At 41.3% G+C, this 21,592-nt stretch overlaps 1 protein-coding gene across 1 annotated transcript; it reads right to left on the reverse strand.

Annotated features, from left to right (window-relative positions):
* Window positions 1–1,680: 1,680 nt before the first annotated feature.
* Window positions 1,681–21,158, reverse strand: LOC122160062 (solute carrier family 22 member 15-like). The gene is made up of 12 exons (XM_042818263.1): window positions 20,943–21,158; window positions 20,511–20,648; window positions 17,988–18,120; window positions 17,211–17,375; window positions 15,468–15,597; window positions 13,467–13,688; window positions 12,575–12,715; window positions 11,432–11,517; window positions 8,067–8,175; window positions 4,108–4,180; window positions 3,527–3,690; window positions 1,681–2,527 (listed from the first exon to the last, which is right to left on the reverse strand). The coding sequence occupies exons 1-12, from the start codon at window positions 21,156–21,158 to the stop codon at window positions 2,515–2,517; spliced, it is 1,590 nt and encodes a 529-aa protein (XP_042674197.1). The 3' UTR covers window positions 1,681–2,514.
* Between the last annotated feature and the right edge of the window lie 434 nt (window positions 21,159–21,592).

A 21,592-nucleotide genomic window follows, 5' to 3' on the forward strand; every position in this document is an offset into this window, starting at 1 on the left:
AGTTTAAGATTTTCAGCTGGAGCTCAGCAACAGAAGCAATTTTTTTCCAAGTGATTAAGTAAAAAAGACTTTCAATCAGTTGAAAGACAGGCAAAGAAAGAAAGAAGGGCAATTTCACAACCAGTGCTAAAACACTAAAAACATTGTTCTAACGCAGAAACAGATGAACAGCACAGATGCAACGTTATACTCAAATTTCTACACACAAAGCACAGAGGAAGAGCTAAAAGTGGTACTTAAAGACGGGGTTTGTGACCTAATGAGTGCAATTCAGCCACTTAAATTAACTCAGCTCCCTTTATTTATATATATATATTTTTTTACATTATATATATATTTTTTTTTATTTTTATTTTTTTTTACATAGAAACAAAGAAATGGATTACAGTCCCACACTGAGTAAAGAATTTATTAGGGCATTCCTCTCCAAACCTGCTTTGTCTTCATTAGAAATAATGGGAAAAAGTTGTTCTAAATGAAGAATTTCTAATTCTGCAAGGCAAGAAGCTTTAAGCAAAAATATCTACTAAAAAACCCAAACAGTTATTTGACAAAAAAGGCTGCCTTTCCTGATTGTCTGTGACATACACAGTAATGATAAGAAACAGTTGGTTTCTTTAGTGCCCTGTAAGACATAATGCACCAACCATGTTAGTCCAACTGAAATTCCATTTAATAAACCTATAAAAACATTTCTGTTTCTAAACATTCAAATGGAAAAAATTCTCCACAACATCCTCCACGCCAACAGCATCTTTTTATCCAGCAATAGCAAAATGCAGCAAAGATAAATAAACTAAGCTTCAGAATGTAAACCAGTTGTTAAATTGAACTGAACGGATAAGCAGCAAAAATGGGAGATGATGTTTCCCTTCATATCCTCTTTTGGATGTAAAAGACAAAGTACCATCCAGCTGCCCCAGCGGCCTACACACAAGAACTGCAAGTACTGTGCATAAATGAGACCACATCACAGCTGCTGGAAAGATCATTAACTTCTTTTTGAGACACACAGCTTCCTGGTCACCAACCCACCACATTCACACAAGTCACCTCGAGCAAATAAATCTTTAATTCTGGATCAAATAAAGCAGAAATAAGAATGTTCAAAATGCAAACAATCATTGTTTCCTGGTTGTTGGGCTTTTTTTTTTTTGTTTGGTTTTCTTTTTTCACAGGATGCAAAAAAAATGCTCCAGTATAGGCTGATCCTTTTAACATGGCATGAAGGTAATGATTCCTTCCAGATGATCCCCCATGATCCTCCTGTTCCAGTCTCTTCTCAGCCTTGGGAATACAACTTGATAATGTTCTATTTCATAATAAATTTTATTTATTGTAATTCAAAATGTCAGAAGCTGGGTTTTTTTTGTTTGTTTTTGTTTGCTTTTTTTTTTTAATCATATCCCTGCTGAATCAATTATCCTTTAAAGAAGTATAATTAGTCACTATGGTTATAAATGTTACCACAACAGAAGGCATTAATATTATTCAGAACAATTTTCACAAACTCAGTTCTAATCCTCATAGTAACACGTCACAAAAATGTTGAGTAAGTCAACCAGAAGATGAAGGTTTGCAGCACATTCTGTAGGTTGTTTGCCATCAAGTTTCAGCCCCAGAAAATGAATGCAAACACAATCTGCCCTTATGTCAGCATTACCTAAGTGCTGGAGAGCATCCAGTCCATATGGGAAATTTATTGGGTTATATGTATTATACAATATATGACAGATTTTATCATCTCCAGTTCAACATGTACAGCTAAACCAAATAACCTTTGACTAAAAGACTACTCATCCTCTCCTTTAAATGTACTTGTTCTTCCCCTTAAAGGTTTGATATCACTTTTCCCATGCTGTCTTGTTGTAATTTCACGTGCCTTTTCATGCTCAACCATATAAGAAAATTCTTCCCACAAGGAAATTCATTTACTCTCTTGTTCAAGCTTCTCATACTGGACGTACCAAGACCAACAACACATGAAAATCTTTGGTCTCTTCACACCATGAAATATTCTGTAAGTTTAAGGCAAATAAATCTGCAGAGAAAATTAGCATATACAGAGCACATGTACTTTCCACAACTGCAGCTTGTGTGAATATACAATGCCACCTAACTTGGATACCATACGTATTGATTCAATTCAATTGCAGCGTTACAGCTTAATCTGAAGCTAGCAATTATATTCTGTAATATGAATTAATTGAATACTTCAGTTTTAAAGTCACAGAGAAGTCCAAACATCTGAAGCATGGTTCTGTTACGTCTTTACATTAATGCACAGATTTGTCACCTCTTCCTTCTCAAGCTTTGATCAGCTTTTTCCATCTTCCCAGATTGCCTCCGCACAGAACTGTTCAGTGTGCTACAAACAGCATTATACATCAGTGCTCCAACACTCCTGCTCAGATACACACAACCAGCCTCTGCCCTTCAGCTGTTGCAGCACCTTCTCAATGGAGGCTTCATTTTTCACTACAGAAAGAACTTCTGAAGACTACGTGTTTTCCTCTAGCTGGTTCGCCTGTCAGAGGAAAAATAATTATTGAAAAACAGCATACGTGTCTTATTTCTCTTGTCCAATTTTTTATGCTGACATTAAACGTGAAAAACAAAATGCGCTTATTTAAAAAAAAAAGCTATTAGGTAGCAAAATGATATTCACAAATAATAGAAATTCTTTTCTTCCCCATTTCAACTGAAATGCTATGTATTAAGCTGGATTGTGGGTAGTGGGTAGTAAGATTGAACTCATTAAATACAATAATAACCAGATAATTAACAAGCTGGCACAAAGAAAAATATAAATTAAAACATCTATTATTTCATAGCTGTGTTAAGCTGCTTAGATCTAAGTTAACAATGTCTTTGTTACAGGAAATCTTTTTATTCTTGCAAAAAAACCCCCAAAACCCAGCTTTTCTCAAACATGTTAGATACCCATCACATTTTCTACTCTACAGGTACTCTATACTCTAGCTACTTCTACTCTAACATATTGAAACAAAAAAACCTCATTTTCCTTAAGTCTCATTACTTAGTTTGTTTCTACAGCAGGAGAACACTTTAAGTTGCTCTAACTCAGGGGACCAATAAGGAATTAAACATTTCCTCAAATATCTGTTAATTTTACATTATACCTCACTATAAAACACAGCAGAGGAAAAGGCACCATCTCACCATGCTAAAAGAATACGCCTCACAGTTTTGCTGTAAAAGTACAGGCATGGTATTGAAAGTCATGTCCCCATTATTTTACATTGCCTTCCTAAGATTCATTCCCTTTAAGCAAGCAGAATATTGACTTATATAAAATTTAACACACACAGGTGAAAGCATCAAGTCTTTTCATCTCTAAGAGTGAATGAATTTTATCTCCATGTAATGCAAGAGAAGGATGGCTTTAAGAAGTTCATGCACACGTCCAGCCATGCACAATCTAAGCAACATGCGCTATATCATATCATGGCTCACAAAAGATAAAGGAACAATAATGAAAAGCAACAATAAAAAGAAAAATTACTCTGCCTTCTCGTCTTTAAGCGCTCTGTATTTGGGACTCTGGAGCTCTTCAATGCTCTCTGCAATTGGCTTATTTAGTGTCTCTGGGAGGAGGAAGGTCAGGAATCCCGCAGACAGCCCACTGATTCCAAACACCATGAATGGTACAGAAGGACTAAGAGACTTCTGAAATTACAAATCCATAGCAAAAAGTAACACTGCTTGTTGCTCTTAAAATACATGAGCTACGTGAACTTCAGACAAAACTGAAAGGCTACCACTCCTTCATTTGAGAAATTTAATTGCTTACGTGCTATAAGTAGTCAGATAAAGAGCGGGCCTTTGTACCATACTGCACGAAAACCAATTCACTAACACAGAGCACAACACAGAAACTGCAGATTCTTTCCCGAAAGGATACAATACTAGCCACATATAGACATTTTGTTCATTTATTCTGGAAACTGACTGAAGGGAATTTAATTTTTCTTGAAATTATCGTTTTCAAGCAAGATAGGCATGTGTGGTATCACGATCACTAAAATGCCCTACAGAGACTTTAATACATGTGTTGCTTAAAAAGTAAAAAAGACCTGCTCTTACCATAGTTGGCACAAATGGAGCCAAAATGCCCCCAAATCTGCAAGACATGGAACAGACCCCCAGGCCAGCATTCCTGTTTTAAACAAAGGCAGAAAAATACAAAGTTTCAGAATATACAGCTGCAGCGTGTGGTGGCACTGTTAGAAACAGCTTACATGGTTTGTTTTTGTTACCAATTGTCTTCATCAAACAAGAAAAAATAAAGAAAAAAAAGATGTTTCCTCACTATCTCCCTTCTCTGTGGGATAGGAATTGAAAGGAAAAGAAACAAAAGCAGAACTCACAGGTTAAGATAAAACTATCTACAAAGATAGGGAAAAGGATAATAGTTATGACAAATATACATATGTATATAACAAGTGACGCACAAGCAATTGCTGACCACTCCATAACCAATTCCCAGCTAGTGCCCCCAGGCAGTGAAAGAGAGTGATGAACTCCCACCCCCGCTTAGAACACCTTCCACTTGATGTTCTATGGTATGGAATATGCCTTTGGCCAGTTGGGCTCATTGCTGAGAAAGGCCTTGGCTCCGTACAACTCTGCTTAGCAGCAGCTATAAACATCAGTGTGTTACCAGCACTGTTTTTTTCTCCTAGAACCAAACCAGACACTCATCCAACTGAAGCTAAGACACAGCCATGTAGGGCAACAAAACTGGATGTCCCTGCGCTGGATAGGGAATGATTTCACAATCTGGCTTGATCTTCAGAGAGAACAACCCAAATGGTGCCTCCTGTCCCTTGTGCTGTCTCAGGTTACTCAGATGAAAAGTCAGTGCTGATCTCCAAACAGAAAGTAGCTGTCTGTTAGTGTGAGGCTTGAAAGCTTATGGCCAGATGGGGCCCCAGGCACCGCTGAATTCCTCACACCCTCAGTTTTCAGACAAATTTAAATCGACCTCACCTAACCTGAACAGTAAACAAAGCAGGAGTTAGAGCAACAGGATCCTCTTCAAAGAAAGGTGCAGAAATCCCCATTGTCTTTCATTTCCTGAACAAATGCAAAATTCTTTCCATCTCCATATGACTCCTACAAACACTATCAGTTCCTTCAGAGACCAACGCTGGCACTGCTCACAAGCTGGGCAGCAAGAACCACCTCACAGCTGCTCCCCTTCCCACATCTCCAGCTTCTTCCTCTCATTCATCATCACCCTGAATTACTGAGCAGAGCTGCTCCCCCTCAGCCTGTTTTCCTTATCCAAACACAGGAAGGCAGTGACAGGATAAAAGAGGACAAGCCACAGGGTGACACGGGTCACCAGTATGCCAGAACCACCCACATTCACCTCCCTTCCTCATGGCCCTTTGCACAGGTTAAGGGAAACAGATGATGGAAGCAGCTGATGAGAAGCCAGCAACTTTGGTGTAAAAATAAACAGACAAAGCAGCCTATTCTTTCACACATCCTCTTGGGAAAAGGACGATAGCAACCCGTACTTCCTCTCTTTAAAGCAACATCGATCCAAACCCCATAAGAGAAGGCCAATCACCTCCCCTCTGTCACAATCCCTCAAGAGATGTGAGGTACCTGTTTGTACATGAACCATTCATTTAGAAGCATCCTGACCACAAACCCTATGCCTGTCAACATCCAGAGGTTTGCCAGCTTTTTTCTGATAGAGAGGAAATATGGCAAAAATGTGATTGTAAATGCAAAATATTTTAATTCCAATGCAAAAGGAATGCAGTTCAGACTTCAGAATATAATTAATTCAGAATTCAGCATAGCGTGGGTTGTGCAGAAGAACGTTTGGTTAACCAGGAGGAGGGAGACACTGCTGCTCAGGAGCTGTGAGGAAGCACTCAAGATGTGCTTATTTAAATTTTTGTTTCCCAAAACGTATTTTAAAGATGCATTAAGAAGGAAAAAAAAAAAAAGCTGAAAGCTTGTATACACTGCAGCACACAGCACTTCTTTTCTAGCATGAGTTTTGTTGCTCATTCCTCCATGTAGTCATTTTCATGAAAAAATAAGCATGCTTTGCACAGTGCTCATGCTCAGGGTAATACATAGGTTCAAATAAGGAGAAGTACTACTGAAAACATCGAACAGCTCTACAGAACATCCAATTGGAAGAAAAAAAAAAAAAACACACATAAAAAACCCAACAGCTTCTCCCGCCTTCCCTCTGCTGCCTTTGAAATGGGACTCCTCTCAGCACAGGGAAAGCTCCTGCTGGATGGAAGCCAGGATCACTGCTGAGCTGAACAAAGGCCACCAGATGGTGCTGATGTTTTGCTTTAAAAGTAACCACTTTCCCATCACTGTTTCTCAATATTTGCAACTAATTAAAATATCAGAAAGCTATTAAAAACACATTTAAAAATGTATAAGCTGTTACATACGTGGAATTTTCATATAGTCTAATATAGCAGTTTGTCACATTATTAAGCACGATCTACTAAAGGAAGCTGATGATTTTCAAACTCCTTACTCTTGCACGTTCTCCACTAACATTCCATACCCTTGACACACAGTTACTACTGTGCCAGAATATTAGTGCAGATTCTCAAATGAAAGAGTTCCAACTAAAAACAAAGAATAACAACAAACAATTAAAAAAAAAAAAAAAAAAAAAAAAAAAGCAACAAAAAAACCCCACTTTCCTAACGACAAACATGTATTTTCAAACATGCTAAGGCACTGCTGTATTTCCTGCTAGGTATGAGCTGTCACAGACTTGGCACTGAACACTAGTGGGGCTTAGGAAGATAATAACATAAATCATGAGAACACAGTGAAACAGTAAAATAGAGCCATTAAAACCTTGTCAGATTTGATTCTCTTGATTCTCAACTCCAGAAAAGCAGAGGGGACAGGGATCCAAAAAACAAGAAGTACGGACCAAGAAAGAGACCTTGAAGGACACGGAAGTTTGGACCAAATCCCATTTCAGGCAGCATGCTTGTCACCTGCGTATCAAACCCCAACAAACAGCCAATTCACTTCCACCCTCACAAATTCTACTGCAAAAACTGTGTTCACAGCCTGGCTTTTGTGCCTCCCTAACATACAGGAAATTGTGAACCTCAAAAGAAACAAAATGCCAATCCAGAGAGTGCCCCACTCCCTTGTTCCTCTCCCTAGAGCCCTTCTCCTGGATTCAGGTGATCCCTATAAATACTTTTGAAATACTGTATCCACCAGTCAGGACACCTTCCTACTCCACTTCATAGTTTCAGTTCTGTTTTGAGAGCAAAGAAACATTCAACTTCTGAAATGTGTTACGTTTGAATTTGAGCAGCTAGCGCAATACATCTCCAATACCAGGCACATACTTTGGGTACAACTCAAAAAATCATGTGGAGCTGATGGCAGGTGAGGAGAGCAGCATGAGGAGTTACCTGTTCTCCTTTCCAGCCTCAAGGAGTTGGTGAGGGCCATGAAAAATCAACTAAGGCTTCAGCTCACTTGTCTGTGAATTAAATGCTGTAAAACATACCACTGCCATGTGGGAACCATTAAAATGAGTTGCATTATGAATGTTTAATTAAATAAGAAATACATAAAAGCGTTTTTAAGCAGTAAACAAACATAATTATATTGCAGGTTAAAGTACACAGACGCACAGTAAATAGTCCTTACTGCATACTCTATATTTGTAATTAAGTTACCATACACTTCCATCACATCATTATGTTCATTTTTGCAACCTGTAATTTGACTCCCCAAATGAGTACCATAAATGGGAAACACAGCACCTAGTATTGCAGTGCATGAAGGTTGTTTTGCACTGGTTCTGCACTGGTATTCTGACTCAAGCCTAGTGGAAATCGCCACAAACAGCCCTACAGAGAGCACTAGTGCAGAGCACTGGCTGCCAGCAACAGCCCCTCTCATGGCAACCCGCCTCAATTTAAGAAAACTCACACTGATATTTCAGGTAACAATAATTACACCAGCAACTGGGCTCACGGTGCATGAAAGCTGACCCACGAGCCCCCTTAGATTACCTCAGCACCGTTGGGTACAGTTCAGATGTATAAATATAAGCAATGTTGAAAGCAGCGCTGACCATCATTTTTCCACACAAAGCTAACAAGGTGGGACTGAGGAGCAAACCTTTCAAGAAAAAAGAAAATAAACAATAAGCATAAGTAGTCTGTTTCCTTTTTACACAATGCTGAAAGCATTCTATCCTTTTTTCAAGAGTCTTTCACACAACAACAAAGTTTCATCTGTTTCTTCAACTACACACACAAATAAGAACCCCTCGTTGCTTCCTAGCTGTCCTAAAAGCTAGAACAAAAATGAATACATAAAATCACGTTTAAGATCAAGATTGTCTCCTCAATTTTGGGGGGAGTGAACGCTAAAATCATTACAGCTCTGAAACAAGGCGATAAAGCTTCCAGCTCTGCAGTTAGAAAACCTTGCCAGGTAATTGCATCTATTGACAAGCACAAGCAGACAATAAGTGTTCCCTGACTAATTTATTAAATTAATACAGTACAACTTGATTAATCTCAAAAGCTTATTTGCTCCCCAGTGACATCCTGCGCATCCTTTAGATGCAGCAGCTCTGTAATTATGAAGAATGGATGCTAATGCAGCCTGGTTTACTTGTACCTAACCTTCAATTGACTTAATCAGGCTGTGGATCTTCTCAAATCCCAGTTACTTTGACTTTGGATATGGTTCCATTTGCACCATCCTTTTTAATGAGCAGGGAATTTATTTATTTCTGTTAAGCATGAAGAAGGATAAATGCTCCAATTAGGTGCACTTCACCTAAGTAATGCAGAAGTCACATTGCTTCTCAATTACTTCTCCGTAATTTTGCTTTTCAATATTTCCAATTCTATTCCCTTTTCTCTGTAATCCGGAACTGCATTATGATACACAGTGACCAGTTGCAAAGCGTGAGTCTGCCAAGTGCCACCAGGAAGTGGGTACCTCTCTCTTCTTTCATCAACCAAATAAGGAGCAATCAAGAACAGACTTGTAAATGTGTTTTAAAACTTACTGCTTCTCTCCCAAAGGGGGCTTAGATTGAATGCTGTATATCCATATGTATTAGAAGAGCATTAGTGCATTTGGGAAGTTCTGGTCTTATTAGCAAAACACAAGAGTCTGTCTAGACAGAGAAATTGGCACTCAGAAGCTCAGGAGTGAATTTAAAGTGCACTTTCCTCTCCACACTCACTCCCCGAGGGGAGGCTGCTGGCTGTCTGCTGGGGAATTACTGCAGGATTAGAAGCACACTGGAAACACACTGCACATCAGCTTCCTGATGTCAGTAAGCTCGGACAGTGATTGTTCCTCCTCAGCCTTGGAGTGTACATTTACCAACATTCCAATATTTTGTCTTCATCTGTAACAGCATAAAGCAGGAATGCACTTGCTCTCGTGGGGATTCTGGTGACCATTTAAAAGCAATTTGCTAGGTCCACTCAAGTGTTTCAGTGCAGCTTCTTTAACAGTTGCATCTTTATTATTACATTTCATTTAATATCCTTTCACTTGAACTTCCAGCAACAATAGCATGCACAACATTTTGCCTGCTGGGGCAACCATTTTGATCTTTAATAAAAGACCAAGTTGTACGTTCTTATTAAATTCAAGCATTTGCACTTCTTGTTGAGGTATAATTTTACATATATTCTTGCATTAATTGACCTGTGGAACTTAAGATGGTAAAATGGGGCAAAATGGCAAGAACAGTGCTGATATTTAAAAGCTTGTAGAACTGGAGTTAGGCAGTGATTAGCTTTGATGCTACCAGTGTCATTAGGAGCCTAATTTGGAGTGCCATTATGTAGATTCATCTTCTGGCTGTCATCTTCATGAGAAAAAAAGTTCACTTAAGCAGCACGCAAGGAATTAAAGGAACCTTTACATTTACTGCAGAAAAAAGTTCCCACCAAGAAAGGGTAGTTCTCAGCGAAAAGGGAACTATCCAACATCAACCAAACCTAGGAAAAAACGGGTTTAAGAAGCTGGAAGTTTTCTTCCTTCAGTGGAAAGCTATCAATGAAAAATCACAAGAGGTAACAACTGTACATTCAGTACAGTCAGGTAAATCTAAGTACGTTACCCAGCTAGAAGTTCGCTTTGTTTACTTCACTACAAAAACAGACACAAAATTAAAGATCCTTCCTGTTGTACAACAACTTCTGAAAGTAGCATTACATCCCCTCACCATCTTCCAGTCTGATGTTCATTTCTATTGAAACCTCACTGTATCCACGGAAGTGCCTCACTGTCATCACTCCCAGAGCTGACTGTCTTTCTGCTTGAGTGACACAGAGCATTCTGTGCCAAGAACCAGCTTTACCACAAAACAAAGTAAGACACTGTAATGGCATTCAAGTAGACTCCCTTAAAAAAGGAGATTTCCTGAAACTTAGCAACCCTTCAAGAATTACTGCCCCATCCTGATAAGCGATGACTGCTTTTCATCATTTTTTTTTCTATAGTAACAAGTGCAAACAGCAAACAAGGAAGAAATGGTCTCAGTACAAGAAACAATGGAGTGTCTGAGGATGTGAATTAACACAAACATGGGAAATCGGATTATAACATATTTTCTCTCTCACTGCTTTTCTTTTGTAGACTTTTCTGAGATCAATTTGAAATGGGTGCCAGACAGCATTCACATCTGCTGAGGATAAACACAACCCACAGATGCATACTTTGTCATCACATCACTGCTGCTCTTGGTTTGAAATACAACTACGACAAAAGCAAGAAAAACAGATGCTGAGTGAATGCTTCTCTTTGTCAGCGTCATTTAGACCTACATTTTCAGCAACTAAGGTAAATATTGATACAAAAAAAAAAAAAACCAAACCTGTGCACTTGAAGTGGAAATTTATTTATTTATTTTTTGATGAAGAGCTAAACTTTTAATTCAGGAAAATCTCAGTTCCTATTTCTTAAAACACTTGTGAAACCAAAACGAATATTGAATTCTGCTTTGTGCCCCTCCCTCTGTCAATATCTAACTGAGGTTACAGCCCTGCAGTTCTGTCATTAAAAGTGGCATTTTAGGATAAATGAATTAATAGTGATTAATGAATGCAGTAACATCACTTGAAACAGAACTTGATAGCTCAATCTGACCACCTGAAAGCCAAGATTTTGGAAGACAGAAAAACGTGGTCATACAACAGGCTCTAGTCAGGGACAAATTGCACCTACAAGAGGTTAGAAGTAATATATATGGTCTCTGGGCTCCTGATGGGCCCTGGAAGAAAAAGACAGAAAGAGAAGGAGGTATAAACTGACAGACCCTGCTAACTGTGGATTAGAAATACTCTGTTCTGAATAAAAGCTACAAAGCAACATAAAGAGACAAGCAGCACTTCATACCTACCAGCATTTTTTTGCAAGAACATGGTAAATACACAGGCAAATCCTGCAAATATCAGAAACCACATCATAGTTTTACGCCTTCCAGACCTAGAAGGAAAAGAGTTCCAAGATGAAGACGAAAACAAAGTCCTTCACTGTTTTTTGACTCTCTCAGCAAAATGACAGCTGAAGTATGCAGCAACATTATTAACAGTTATACACCTATTTTACCACAGTGCCTCATACCATTTTACCATAAGTGCCTCAGATCTCACACTCTTCCTAGTTCTGTGCACCAAAGACCTCCTATAAATTCTTCCTATTTCACAAACAAATACATACATGTATATACACACACACACACACACACGTATACATACATATGTATTTTTAAGCTATTGGATTTGTAGCCTTGAGAAGAATCCATCTACTTCAGAGAAGACAAAATACAGCACGAGTTCTTGCTGTAGTGAGTGAGGCAATGGGCTCTGCCACTGTCACTAAAAGGGCATCACCGAGCACGCACACAAACATTAAAGTAATACGAATTAAAAAATATATAGGGCTAACTCTTCTTAATCTGTGCTTCTCTTACAGAACTAGGCATAAAGACAAGCAGTTAAAACACAGTAAAACTTCTTGGTATGCTTTCCCATCTAACAGTATACATATAGAAATAAGCAAAGGTTATTTCAATTGCCTATTGTTCTAAAATAAAAGAGAAGCAGCCAGGATAGAAAAGCACCAACCCAAACAAACAATGCTGGAAAGTGCTTTTCAGTTGCAGTTGGCAGGCAGTACAAAATCAAAGTCACCCTGAATAAAATGGGAGAGATGTATATGCAAGCTGTAGGTATGGAAGTAACTGGGCTACTCATCTTTTTTTTTCCTCAAGACTATCAAAGCTCTTAGTTTTTAGTCACATTAATCACTAAGAACCTCACACCTTGAATAATTCAAAAGCTGAACAGAACTATAAAAGGAAAAGGTAGAAAACTCTAAGTCCCATTTTTGTACCAACTGCAGAAAACCCTGCAGCTGACCAAACCCCCAATGAATCCACTGGTTTAGAAGAACCACAGAGTACCTTCCCATGAAAAACATTAATGCTCTTTTAGGCTGTCTACAAATACATGCAGAAAAGTAGGAAATAAGTTTTTCTTACCAAGATTTCTCAATAAAGAACATGCAGAGTGGAAAGGCCGGAACTTCCACAAGACCATAAAGAGCAACATTTAAATAAAGATTTCCTCCTAATTCACCAGCATTTAAAGTTAGCCCATAGTATACAAAGCTGCAGACATACCTATGAATAACCACAGAAGTCACATTATGAGCATAACTAGTCTTCAAAAATCAAGAATTAAAAGGTGAATTACGCCAAACTATAGGTTAGCTATATTAAGTTAGTATGTTAAGAAGAGAACTCTTATTTTGCCCAAATGAGAAAAAATGCAGAGAGAATAGTTTCTATTTAAGTAAACTGTATGGAAGGACAAAATAAATGCTCACATTATCAGTTTGGGTTTTGGTGTTTTTTTCCCTAGCTTAGTCAGCTGATTCTTACCTGCTTTGGGGGCTGATTCTTCTGTTCCAAGTTGCACAATTGTTTAAAACAGCACCAAATGTAACTATGCAAGCATGGACCTACGAGATGTACTTGTCGGCTTTACTCTCATTTCTTACATGTACTCCAATTCTTACTCCAGATCTCTATGACTGCCTCATCCACAAAGCTATTTTCTTCTTAAGACTGGCTCAAGTACACATCCTTTCAACTTCTGCTTCAGCTTCTCTTCCCCTTCAAAGTAAACACTATGTTTTCAGCAGATTTCTTATTACTAGATCTTGAAGGAGCATCTACATAACATACTGAAAATAAAATCCAACAGCAATGACAACGAAATGTCAGCTTCACAACACGCCACGCTTATTGTTTACAACTGTTAACTGACAAATTTATGATTAGTTTGGGGCAGTATTTTTAAGAGAAAAGGGTAACCATTTTAATGGTTTCCTCATGTCTGACTCATTCACAGCATCTCATTACTACATACCAGATGTACATGAGGATGACGGTTCGCCACCGAAGGACTGGGTGTTTTATTAAGTGTAGGATACCAGGGGGTGATTCGTCCTTCCGCAAAGTTCCTGCACTTGGTTTTAATTTCAGATTTAATCTTTCTTTTCCATTACCAAGGGCAATATATTGCATCACATCTTCAGCTTCTGCAGTTTTCCCTTGGGAGTACAGCCATCGAGGTGACTCTGGAAGCATGCTAACAGGAAAGAAAAAGAAAAATCAAGTGACAAGTTCATTCCTCAGTAAAATCAATTCTACTGTTCCGCAAATCAATCACCAAAACAACAAAAAAATAACTGTATTAATCCAAAATTCACCGAACAGTGTTTTATCTGCACTGTTATGCATATAAAATTTAGTGTACTTTAATAGTAATGTACAGCTAACCTCATAGAAGGATGGTTGCAAATGTTTGTCAAGCACTTTGAGATTACAGCTACATTGTGAGTTGTGCCAAACTAACTTCCTTGGGAAAACTGCACTGGCATTAACCACAGACCATCTCAATGTTCAATTACTCAAATGGCCAGGACAAAACATGGTTTTCACTGATGTTTATTTCAAACTTCTGGGACATGGGAAAGGCTCTGAGTTGAAGCAGAGAGAAAAGAAACTTCTCTGTGGACTACCTGCTAAGCTTCATGCCCTGCTCATGCTAACTGCTGAACTTGTAAGCCCTATTCATAGAATCATAGAATGGCTTGGGTTAGAAGAGAACTTGAAGATCATCAGTCTCCAATCCCCCTGCTGCAGGCATGGCAGCCAACCTCCAAATCTAGCAGTAGATACCAATATCTAATATTAGACAAATTCCCAAACACAATCACAATATCCTTGTTTACTACAACTGCAATTCACAATTCCTGCTTTATTCAGCTTGCAGAATGCACTGCTGCTTTTGAAAGAGTCACAGTGCAAAGAGCGGACTACTTTATTTCGTACCCCTAGCAGAGATATACAGCCTTCAGTACAACGATTATTTCAAAGGATCCCAGGGGTTGTTTTGTTTTTAATACCTGGGAAAAATGGCTCTATATCCTCCAGAAACACAATATCATGGACAAAAACACGGTGTACAACATCTTTCCTCACCCTGAAGCTTTGTTTCCCTAGGCTACGAGAAAAATACTTTTTGTGCATTCTTAAACAGAACTTATTTCAAGAGCAGATTTATCTAATTAATAAAAAAATAGAAGTCAGAAAAGGTTTTTTTCTCTCTATGCTGTGTGCCACAAGTTCCATGCATTACTTTAGATACAACCTATTACACTAATAATTCTTCCATTTCTTCTACAGCTCTAATGTGCAAGGAATATCCACTTGGTGTGTTACAAGCACATTTTGTAACAACACAAACCAGACAATGCTAGCACTTTCAGACCTTTAAATCCCGCAGTATTCCATAATTGTTTTTATAATAGTTTTTATGCAGTAATTCTAAATAGGCAGGAGCACCAAATACAATAATGATAGGAACAGAACCAAAACAGATCTGAAAAACACGCAGATCAAAAGTGTATCCAGATAAGAAAGGCAGTTCCAAGCACTCTGTTATCTCCCTTCGCACGCATGCACGTTGCAAAAAGCAATCCCCCAAACCCTTCAAGAGCACTTCCAGAACTTCTCCAGCACTGAAACCCTCCTTTGGCAGCAGGCCGTGTTCCTGGCTGATGTTTCGGTGCACGGCCTCTGGCAGCCCTCTCTGCAATCAGGCTTTATGAGGCAGCTGGCATGCAGCTGCTCCACACAGCGCTGGCTGTCACAGCTGCACAGCAGTGCAGACTTTGCTTCGGGGTAGCCCTGACCTTCTGCTCCACTTGAAACTGATTCCTTCTTCACTATCATTTTCTTTTGCTTGGTTCATAAAAACACCAAAATATCATCCTTATTTATACCACTCTTGAATTATGACAAGAAAAGCTGTCAGATAGATGCCTATTTTTCCTTCCTGTTATAAGACAAATGGGTCACTTACAAAGAAAGAAGGAAGAAGATGACTCCCAGAGTATTGGACACCAATGCCAGGTAGCGCCACTCTCTTACATAGTAACCCAGTAAAGCATACACAGCTATGCCCACTGCAAACATCAGATTAGTTAACGAACCTGGAAACACAAACAGAAAGGTGACTACAGACACCACTGGCAAGGAAAAAAGAATTAAGTAGAAATTCTAAATTTCAACCCCATGATAAATCTAAAGAAAATAGCAACAAAATCTTAACTTTGGACGTATCCTTATGGCATTTAAGCTGGCTTCAGTGCATTGCACGGTCTTAATGAAGAAGGCCTTTGTACAACAGGGGCAAGGGAAGGTGAGCAGGGCTGGTCCCCCCCTCAAAAACAAAGGATGGTACACAGGACAAACCAAGAGATTAGCAGAAATCCACAGACCAAAGAGAAAATTTAGGGATAGGAAGGGGAAGCATTGTGAGCTATTTAAGTTTAAGGTTATCTCTTGGGCTGTAACAGACATTGTAAGAAAGCTACAAAAGCACAAGGACTAAGTTCAGCATATAAAGAGCTGCAGCCCAGAGCTACACTTCAGCAAGCTTCTGATGAACAGGTGTAAATAAAGATGGTGAAATACAAAGTCAACTTCCATTCCAGGAGCCTACCAACAAACCTCTGCAGGCTAACACAGGAGGTCCCACACTAACCCACAAGCTCCCAACTACTGCACACGCAGCCTACCCACAGCCAACACCTAGCAGAGCTCCTTGAACACTGCTGGGCAGCTTCCAGCTGCCTCCTCTCCTGCAGCTCCTGATCAGTTGTTCAGCACCTCTTTACCAACAGCTGAGCAGGACTAGAACAAAGCACCTAAAAGTGAGAAGCAGCAGGAAACAGGCATCCTGGCGGTCCGTCTAGGCTGGCCCTGCAGGGAGAGAGGCTGGGAAGTGCAGGGAAGAGCAGAGACAGAAACAGGGAAGGAGGGGTGGGAGAGAAACGATGTGAGTCAAACAAGCAAACCCAGGCAAGAAAATTCAGCACTTGAAAACCACAGCTGAAGCAGAAAGCTATAACCAAACCACCATGGCTTTCTACAACCCTAAGAGTCCCAAGGAAAAATAAGAAAAAGGAGAATGAAGTACTGGAGAACAGAGAGAAATACGCTCACAGCCACAGCAAGTCAGCAGGTAGACTCAGTTTTTCCCCCTGCTGTGTTGGCCAAATGGGCTTTTGGGTCCGAGCTACTCCCATTCTACAACAGTACAACATGCAAGTGTTACATTTATCTTACGCCTTGGCAGCTGCATATGAAAATGGACATTTAGAAACACAGGATGGTCAACCAACAGAGATAAAATCCCTGCATCGTGGTGTGGGGCAGGGAAACTTCAAAAAAATCTCTTCCCAAGATACCATACAGTACCACTGAGAAGTTGGCAGAATCTGTCAAAACTTGTTTTTTTTTCATTATGTTTTGCAGTGCACAAATAAAGGTTTGGTTGTTGGTTTTTTTTTTTTTTTTTCTCCAATCAGTGTATCTATTTAAAAGCCTCAGTTTTGCTATTTATCCAACAAACCCAATCCTGTACTTCTCATTTAGGCAGCACCCCCACAAAACTCAGAATTCAGATGAATCACACCGTATTCATTTGGCATGCCACACACTAACTTCACATTGTCAATGCCCACACCTGCACAAAGCAAGGCACTGGTAGTCAGAACAGCACTCGGCACAGAAATCACAATTAAATATTCTCAAATCCCACCTGTAAACGACCAAAATGATTTTCCTACATATTCTTGTGTCAGGACAAAAGACACAAGAGCCATTCCACCATTCACAATTCCAACAAGAAAACGTGAAACTGCAAATATGCCATAATTTGGAGCTAATGCTGTGACGTACCCAAAAATAATATCAAAAAATAGACCTGCAGAGAGAGAAGAAAATATGATTAGTACTTATGCTGTGCAGCACGGTCTCAGAGGAAAGGCAGGGAGCACAGCGAGTTACTGGCTGTAGTGAATAGTATATATAGTATTTTCACTCTTATGTTTGGCTTTCTGAAACTACACCATACTACCATTACACTAATCTCCTATCCCCACAATGACAAATTTAATACTTCCTTGAGACAATCTTATCATTAAAAAAAAAAAACAAACAAACACCCTTTCATTGCATGCACAGCTGGAAAACAAAGCACCAGCTTATGAATAATCCTTTCCAAAAAGGCTGAGGTAAACGATGCTCCTCTCCCCCCTAAAAAGGGGAATATTTTTACAGGCAGTAAAACAGTCAGGCAATACTTGCAGCACTATGCTCAAATAGCAAGTCATAGCAAAAACAGGTTATTTTATATCAGCCCTTGATATTCCAGTGACCACTGTGATGCTTAGCACACTCACAGGAGCCCATTTCAGTGCTGCTTTAGTCTGTGTGAGATGCTGATATAGATCGCTGATTCCATATCACTTGTGGGGCAGAAATGGGGATGTTGCTATCCAGTAGAACACTCAAGGAGAACATTTTAAAGCCTTACCTGAGATATACACTGGTTTCCTGCCCAGTTTATCTGACAAAGGGCCAAATGTGATATTTCCAATAAGCAATCCAGCAAAAAACAGAGATGATGCAAGGCTCACTTTGTAGGCTTCTTGTTCAATTAGATACCACTATTAAAAAAAAAAAAAAAAAATTGAATCACTTTATCATCATAAATATTAATGACAAATTGCCAGCTTTCTCAAAAACAAAGACATCTGCTAAAACTTTTCTGGTGTCATTTTCCACTGCTTGCTTTATATCCAATTAGAGGTTTGTTCCAAGTTTGATGGGTGACCCAACCCCTTCACTTTCTCTCCTCTAGAAATATCATCATCATCTCAGCTTCTGATTTGTGAAGTTTAATGCATTGTCAAGATTTGACAAAGTAACTCACCTGTAAAGTTTGGGAAGTTTGAATTTTTAACAGCTTGGCCATCTCAACACTGAACAAGCTCAGTTATTTCAGTGAACTGATAATAAAACTCATTAACAAGAATTACGAGTGTTTACTACTACAATACTGAGACAGCTGCTGCTGTGCAGCCACAATTCCTGGGGCTGGTGCCCCTCAGGGTACACACACAGAAGTGTCAAAGAGAAGGATTCTGAGATGTCCAGGTGAAGAGCTGTAAGAAATACTGATGGTTCGGTGATGTTTTTAGTATTTTACTCCATACACGTGGTTATGATCAAACAGAAGTCAGACACAAATTATGCTTTTCTTTATAAAACGTACTATGGATCTCATGCAAAAGCCCAACTGAGGCAGCATAAGCAAAAATTATGCTTGTGCAGAAAGGAAGAAAAAGAACTGTGTGCTGCATGCATTGTGCTGGAAACAGAAAGCACCAAGCATTTCCTGACAGGAGGGGGTGGGCATCCAGCCCACCAAGATCTGCAGTCACAGCAGCACTGCTGGGATTACAGACATAGCTCACATCGTGTTGGGAAAGAAGCATGATCAGAACAGCCCAAGTGATTTTCCAGGGAAAGAATGTAACTAATTCAATGCAAAGCTCTACCCAAATAAATGATCAAAATGTGCAAGGAAGTTTACTTGGGTATACGTGGATGAGAATTCACACCAAGACAGCATTGTGCTGACTGTGTAAATGACATCTGCAGCGTCTCCTTTCGGGAAAGGAAGAAGGATCCTAACGCCATTTGCTTTTCTTTTATTTTGTTTCTTGGTTTTGAGAAGTAAGAGGATTAAAGGGGTGGTGGAAAAGACTTAAGACCAGAATCCTACACTGCACACCACGGCCTCAGCACTGTGGCACCAGACTCAGATTGATACAGATCCCCACAGACTACTAGGAATTTACAGGAGCTTCTCATCACGGCGCTCTGAAGCAACCTGTGCTCTCAGCCAGTGAGTCCTGACCCACATGGGACAGCGTGCAGAGGAGACACGGCTCCACCCACCGCTGCCCACCAGCCCCCGTAGGTTGGCAGGAGCAGGACCTCACTGCTTTCACAGGACACCACTTCACTTCCACGTGCTCCACTTCAGCACTTCAGCACTTCAGACCATCGAGGGAGCTGTGGATCCTCTGGGATGGTAGCACTCAGCAGTGCAGTCTCTGCAGCTACCTTCCACTACCACACTTTGCTGGGCAGCAGATTCCACCCTATTTTGGCAGATAAAGACATTGCTTACACCTGCTCAGAAAGAGAAGAAAACGTAAGTTTTGGGCATAAGTCCTCAGGAAACTTCATTTGGAAAACAAATATCACAGCACGCCCTCTCCGAGGCACAGAGCACTGCTGGAGCAAGGCCTCCGTGCCAGCGCTCCTCAGCACACAAATTGCAAACTCCTGGTTCTCGTTTGCAGTGCTCCAGGCTGGTCTGAGACACAACACAACCTTTCAGGCCCCAGATATGGTTGCAAAACTCAAGTTCTCAAAATTAAAAAGCCATTTTTTCTTTTCCTATAGTTATCTTCTGACCTGCTCTCGTAACACCATACAAGCACAGAGTACGGGAACAAAAATATTTGAATGATCCCCATCTACCTCTGCATCTGAGAATGGTAAATGACAAGGAAAAGAGTAGGGCAAAAGACAGCCTTTGCAAACTGTTACTTGTGCTGCTTACTGTGCCACTTGAAACGCCCCTTTCTTACCAAGTCTGACAGTCATCAGTGAAGTAACTGTAGTTTAAAAGACCACATCCATCTACTTTATTTGCATAAAAGGAACTGATTGACTGCAGCTTGCCTACAGAAGCGTTGCCCACACTGCCATCACCTTAACAGACATCCCCTGGCTCCTTACATCCGTGCAGCAGTTAGATTTACTTCCAGCTCCGACCACCCAGCACCGCAGTTTAATGCAAACTAGTATTGGTTTTACATTAGCAAAGCAAAGCTAATAATTTAATTGTATACTTTCAGAATAGAAAATAAGCATAAACTAGCAGAGCTAGTGGGTTCTGCTGACGTTTAACAGCACAGCAAAGTGCTGCACTGGCTGCAAAAAGCCCGAAGGAAAGAGAAAGCGGAGCGGCCATGCTCACCTCGGTCACGATGGAGGTGAAGTTGCTCATGAAGCGGACGCGCTGAGCCCCGCCGGCCGCAGGCGCCATTCGCTCCACGCGGTACTGGGGCACCGCGCCGACCAGCACAACGAGCACGGACTGACACGCCACGTACACCTGGCAACGAGACGCGGCCGCTTAGCAAAACGGTTCCCGTTCCGCCGAGTCCCACACACGACAGCAGTTTCCGTTTACTCGGCACCGCAGCCCGCGGTCGGCACGCGGCGCTCAGCCCCAAGCGCGGAACCGCCAACTGCGGGCGCGGCGCCGGCAGCATCCGGCACCTAGTGTACTTCTGCCCGCGCCAGCGCTGCTCCGCCGCTCACTGCGCTCTAGGCAGGAGATACGAACGGCTCCCGCCTCGCTTCCCGGCCAGGAAGAGACACCCTTCAAAAAGTGGAAGCCGAATACGCGCAAATAAGGAAACGGAAAGCGAACGAACTCCGCTAAGCGGAAGCCGCGCGGAGGCCCGAGGGAGCGGCCGACAGCGGCAGGGCCCCCCGGGGGAAGAGCGGCCCCGACCCGCCGGCTCCCGACCTGCAGCAGCACCAGCAGAGCGGTGAGGCGCCGCTGCGCGCCGCCGAATTCCCCCGCCGCGCCGAAGGCCTCCTCCAACCCCGCCGCCATGGCCCGCCCGCCACGCCGCGCTCAGCTGCGCCCGCCCCGCCCCGCCCCGCGCTCCCCGCCCTCCTCACCTGCGTCCCCCGCACGGCGAGCCGGGCGCTGCCCCGCGAGGCCGCTCAACGAGCTTGCGCTCACCGAGTACGGCTCTAAGCAGGTTTCGCCGTGGGAGCTGCTCAGTCCCTCCATTCAGCTCGGCTTTAGAATAAGCAGCGTGCTTCACGGCGGTCCGCCCAGCTTACCGCAAGCTGCCCGCGGCACACGCCCGGAGAGGCGGCAGGCGTGGCGCACGGCCGGCAGCGCAGAGCCACTGACCGCAGCCACCTGCGGCCGAGAGAGCCGACATCTGCGGGAGCAGCGGTGCGGCACACCGAGAGAGCCTTTCCGAGGAATCCGTACTCTCTTGAGAAATGTTTTCTTGTTCTGACTTTACCTGAGCA

Source organism: Centrocercus urophasianus, unplaced genomic scaffold (genome assembly GCF_019232065.1).
Source record: "Centrocercus urophasianus isolate 14NV4802_14NV808 unplaced genomic scaffold, USGS_Curo_1.0 seq_17, whole genome shotgun sequence".
Taxonomy (NCBI): domain Eukaryota; kingdom Metazoa; phylum Chordata; class Aves; order Galliformes; family Phasianidae; genus Centrocercus; species Centrocercus urophasianus.

Bases quoted from the DNA above. Each gene is read 5' to 3' on its own strand.
- LOC122160062 (XM_042818263.1), bottom strand. From the start codon at position 21,158: ATGGCGGCGGGGTTGGAGGAGGCCTTCGGCGCGGCGGGGGAATTCGGC. The intron at 18,121-20,510 runs GTGAGCATGGCC...TTTTTTTAATAG, and splicing joins TCACCTCCATCGTGACCGAG to TGGTATCTAATTGAACAAGA. The intron at 12,716-13,466 runs GTATGTAGTAAT...GGTTATTCATAG, and splicing joins GTCATCCTCATGTACATCTG to GTATGTCTGCAGCTTTGTAT.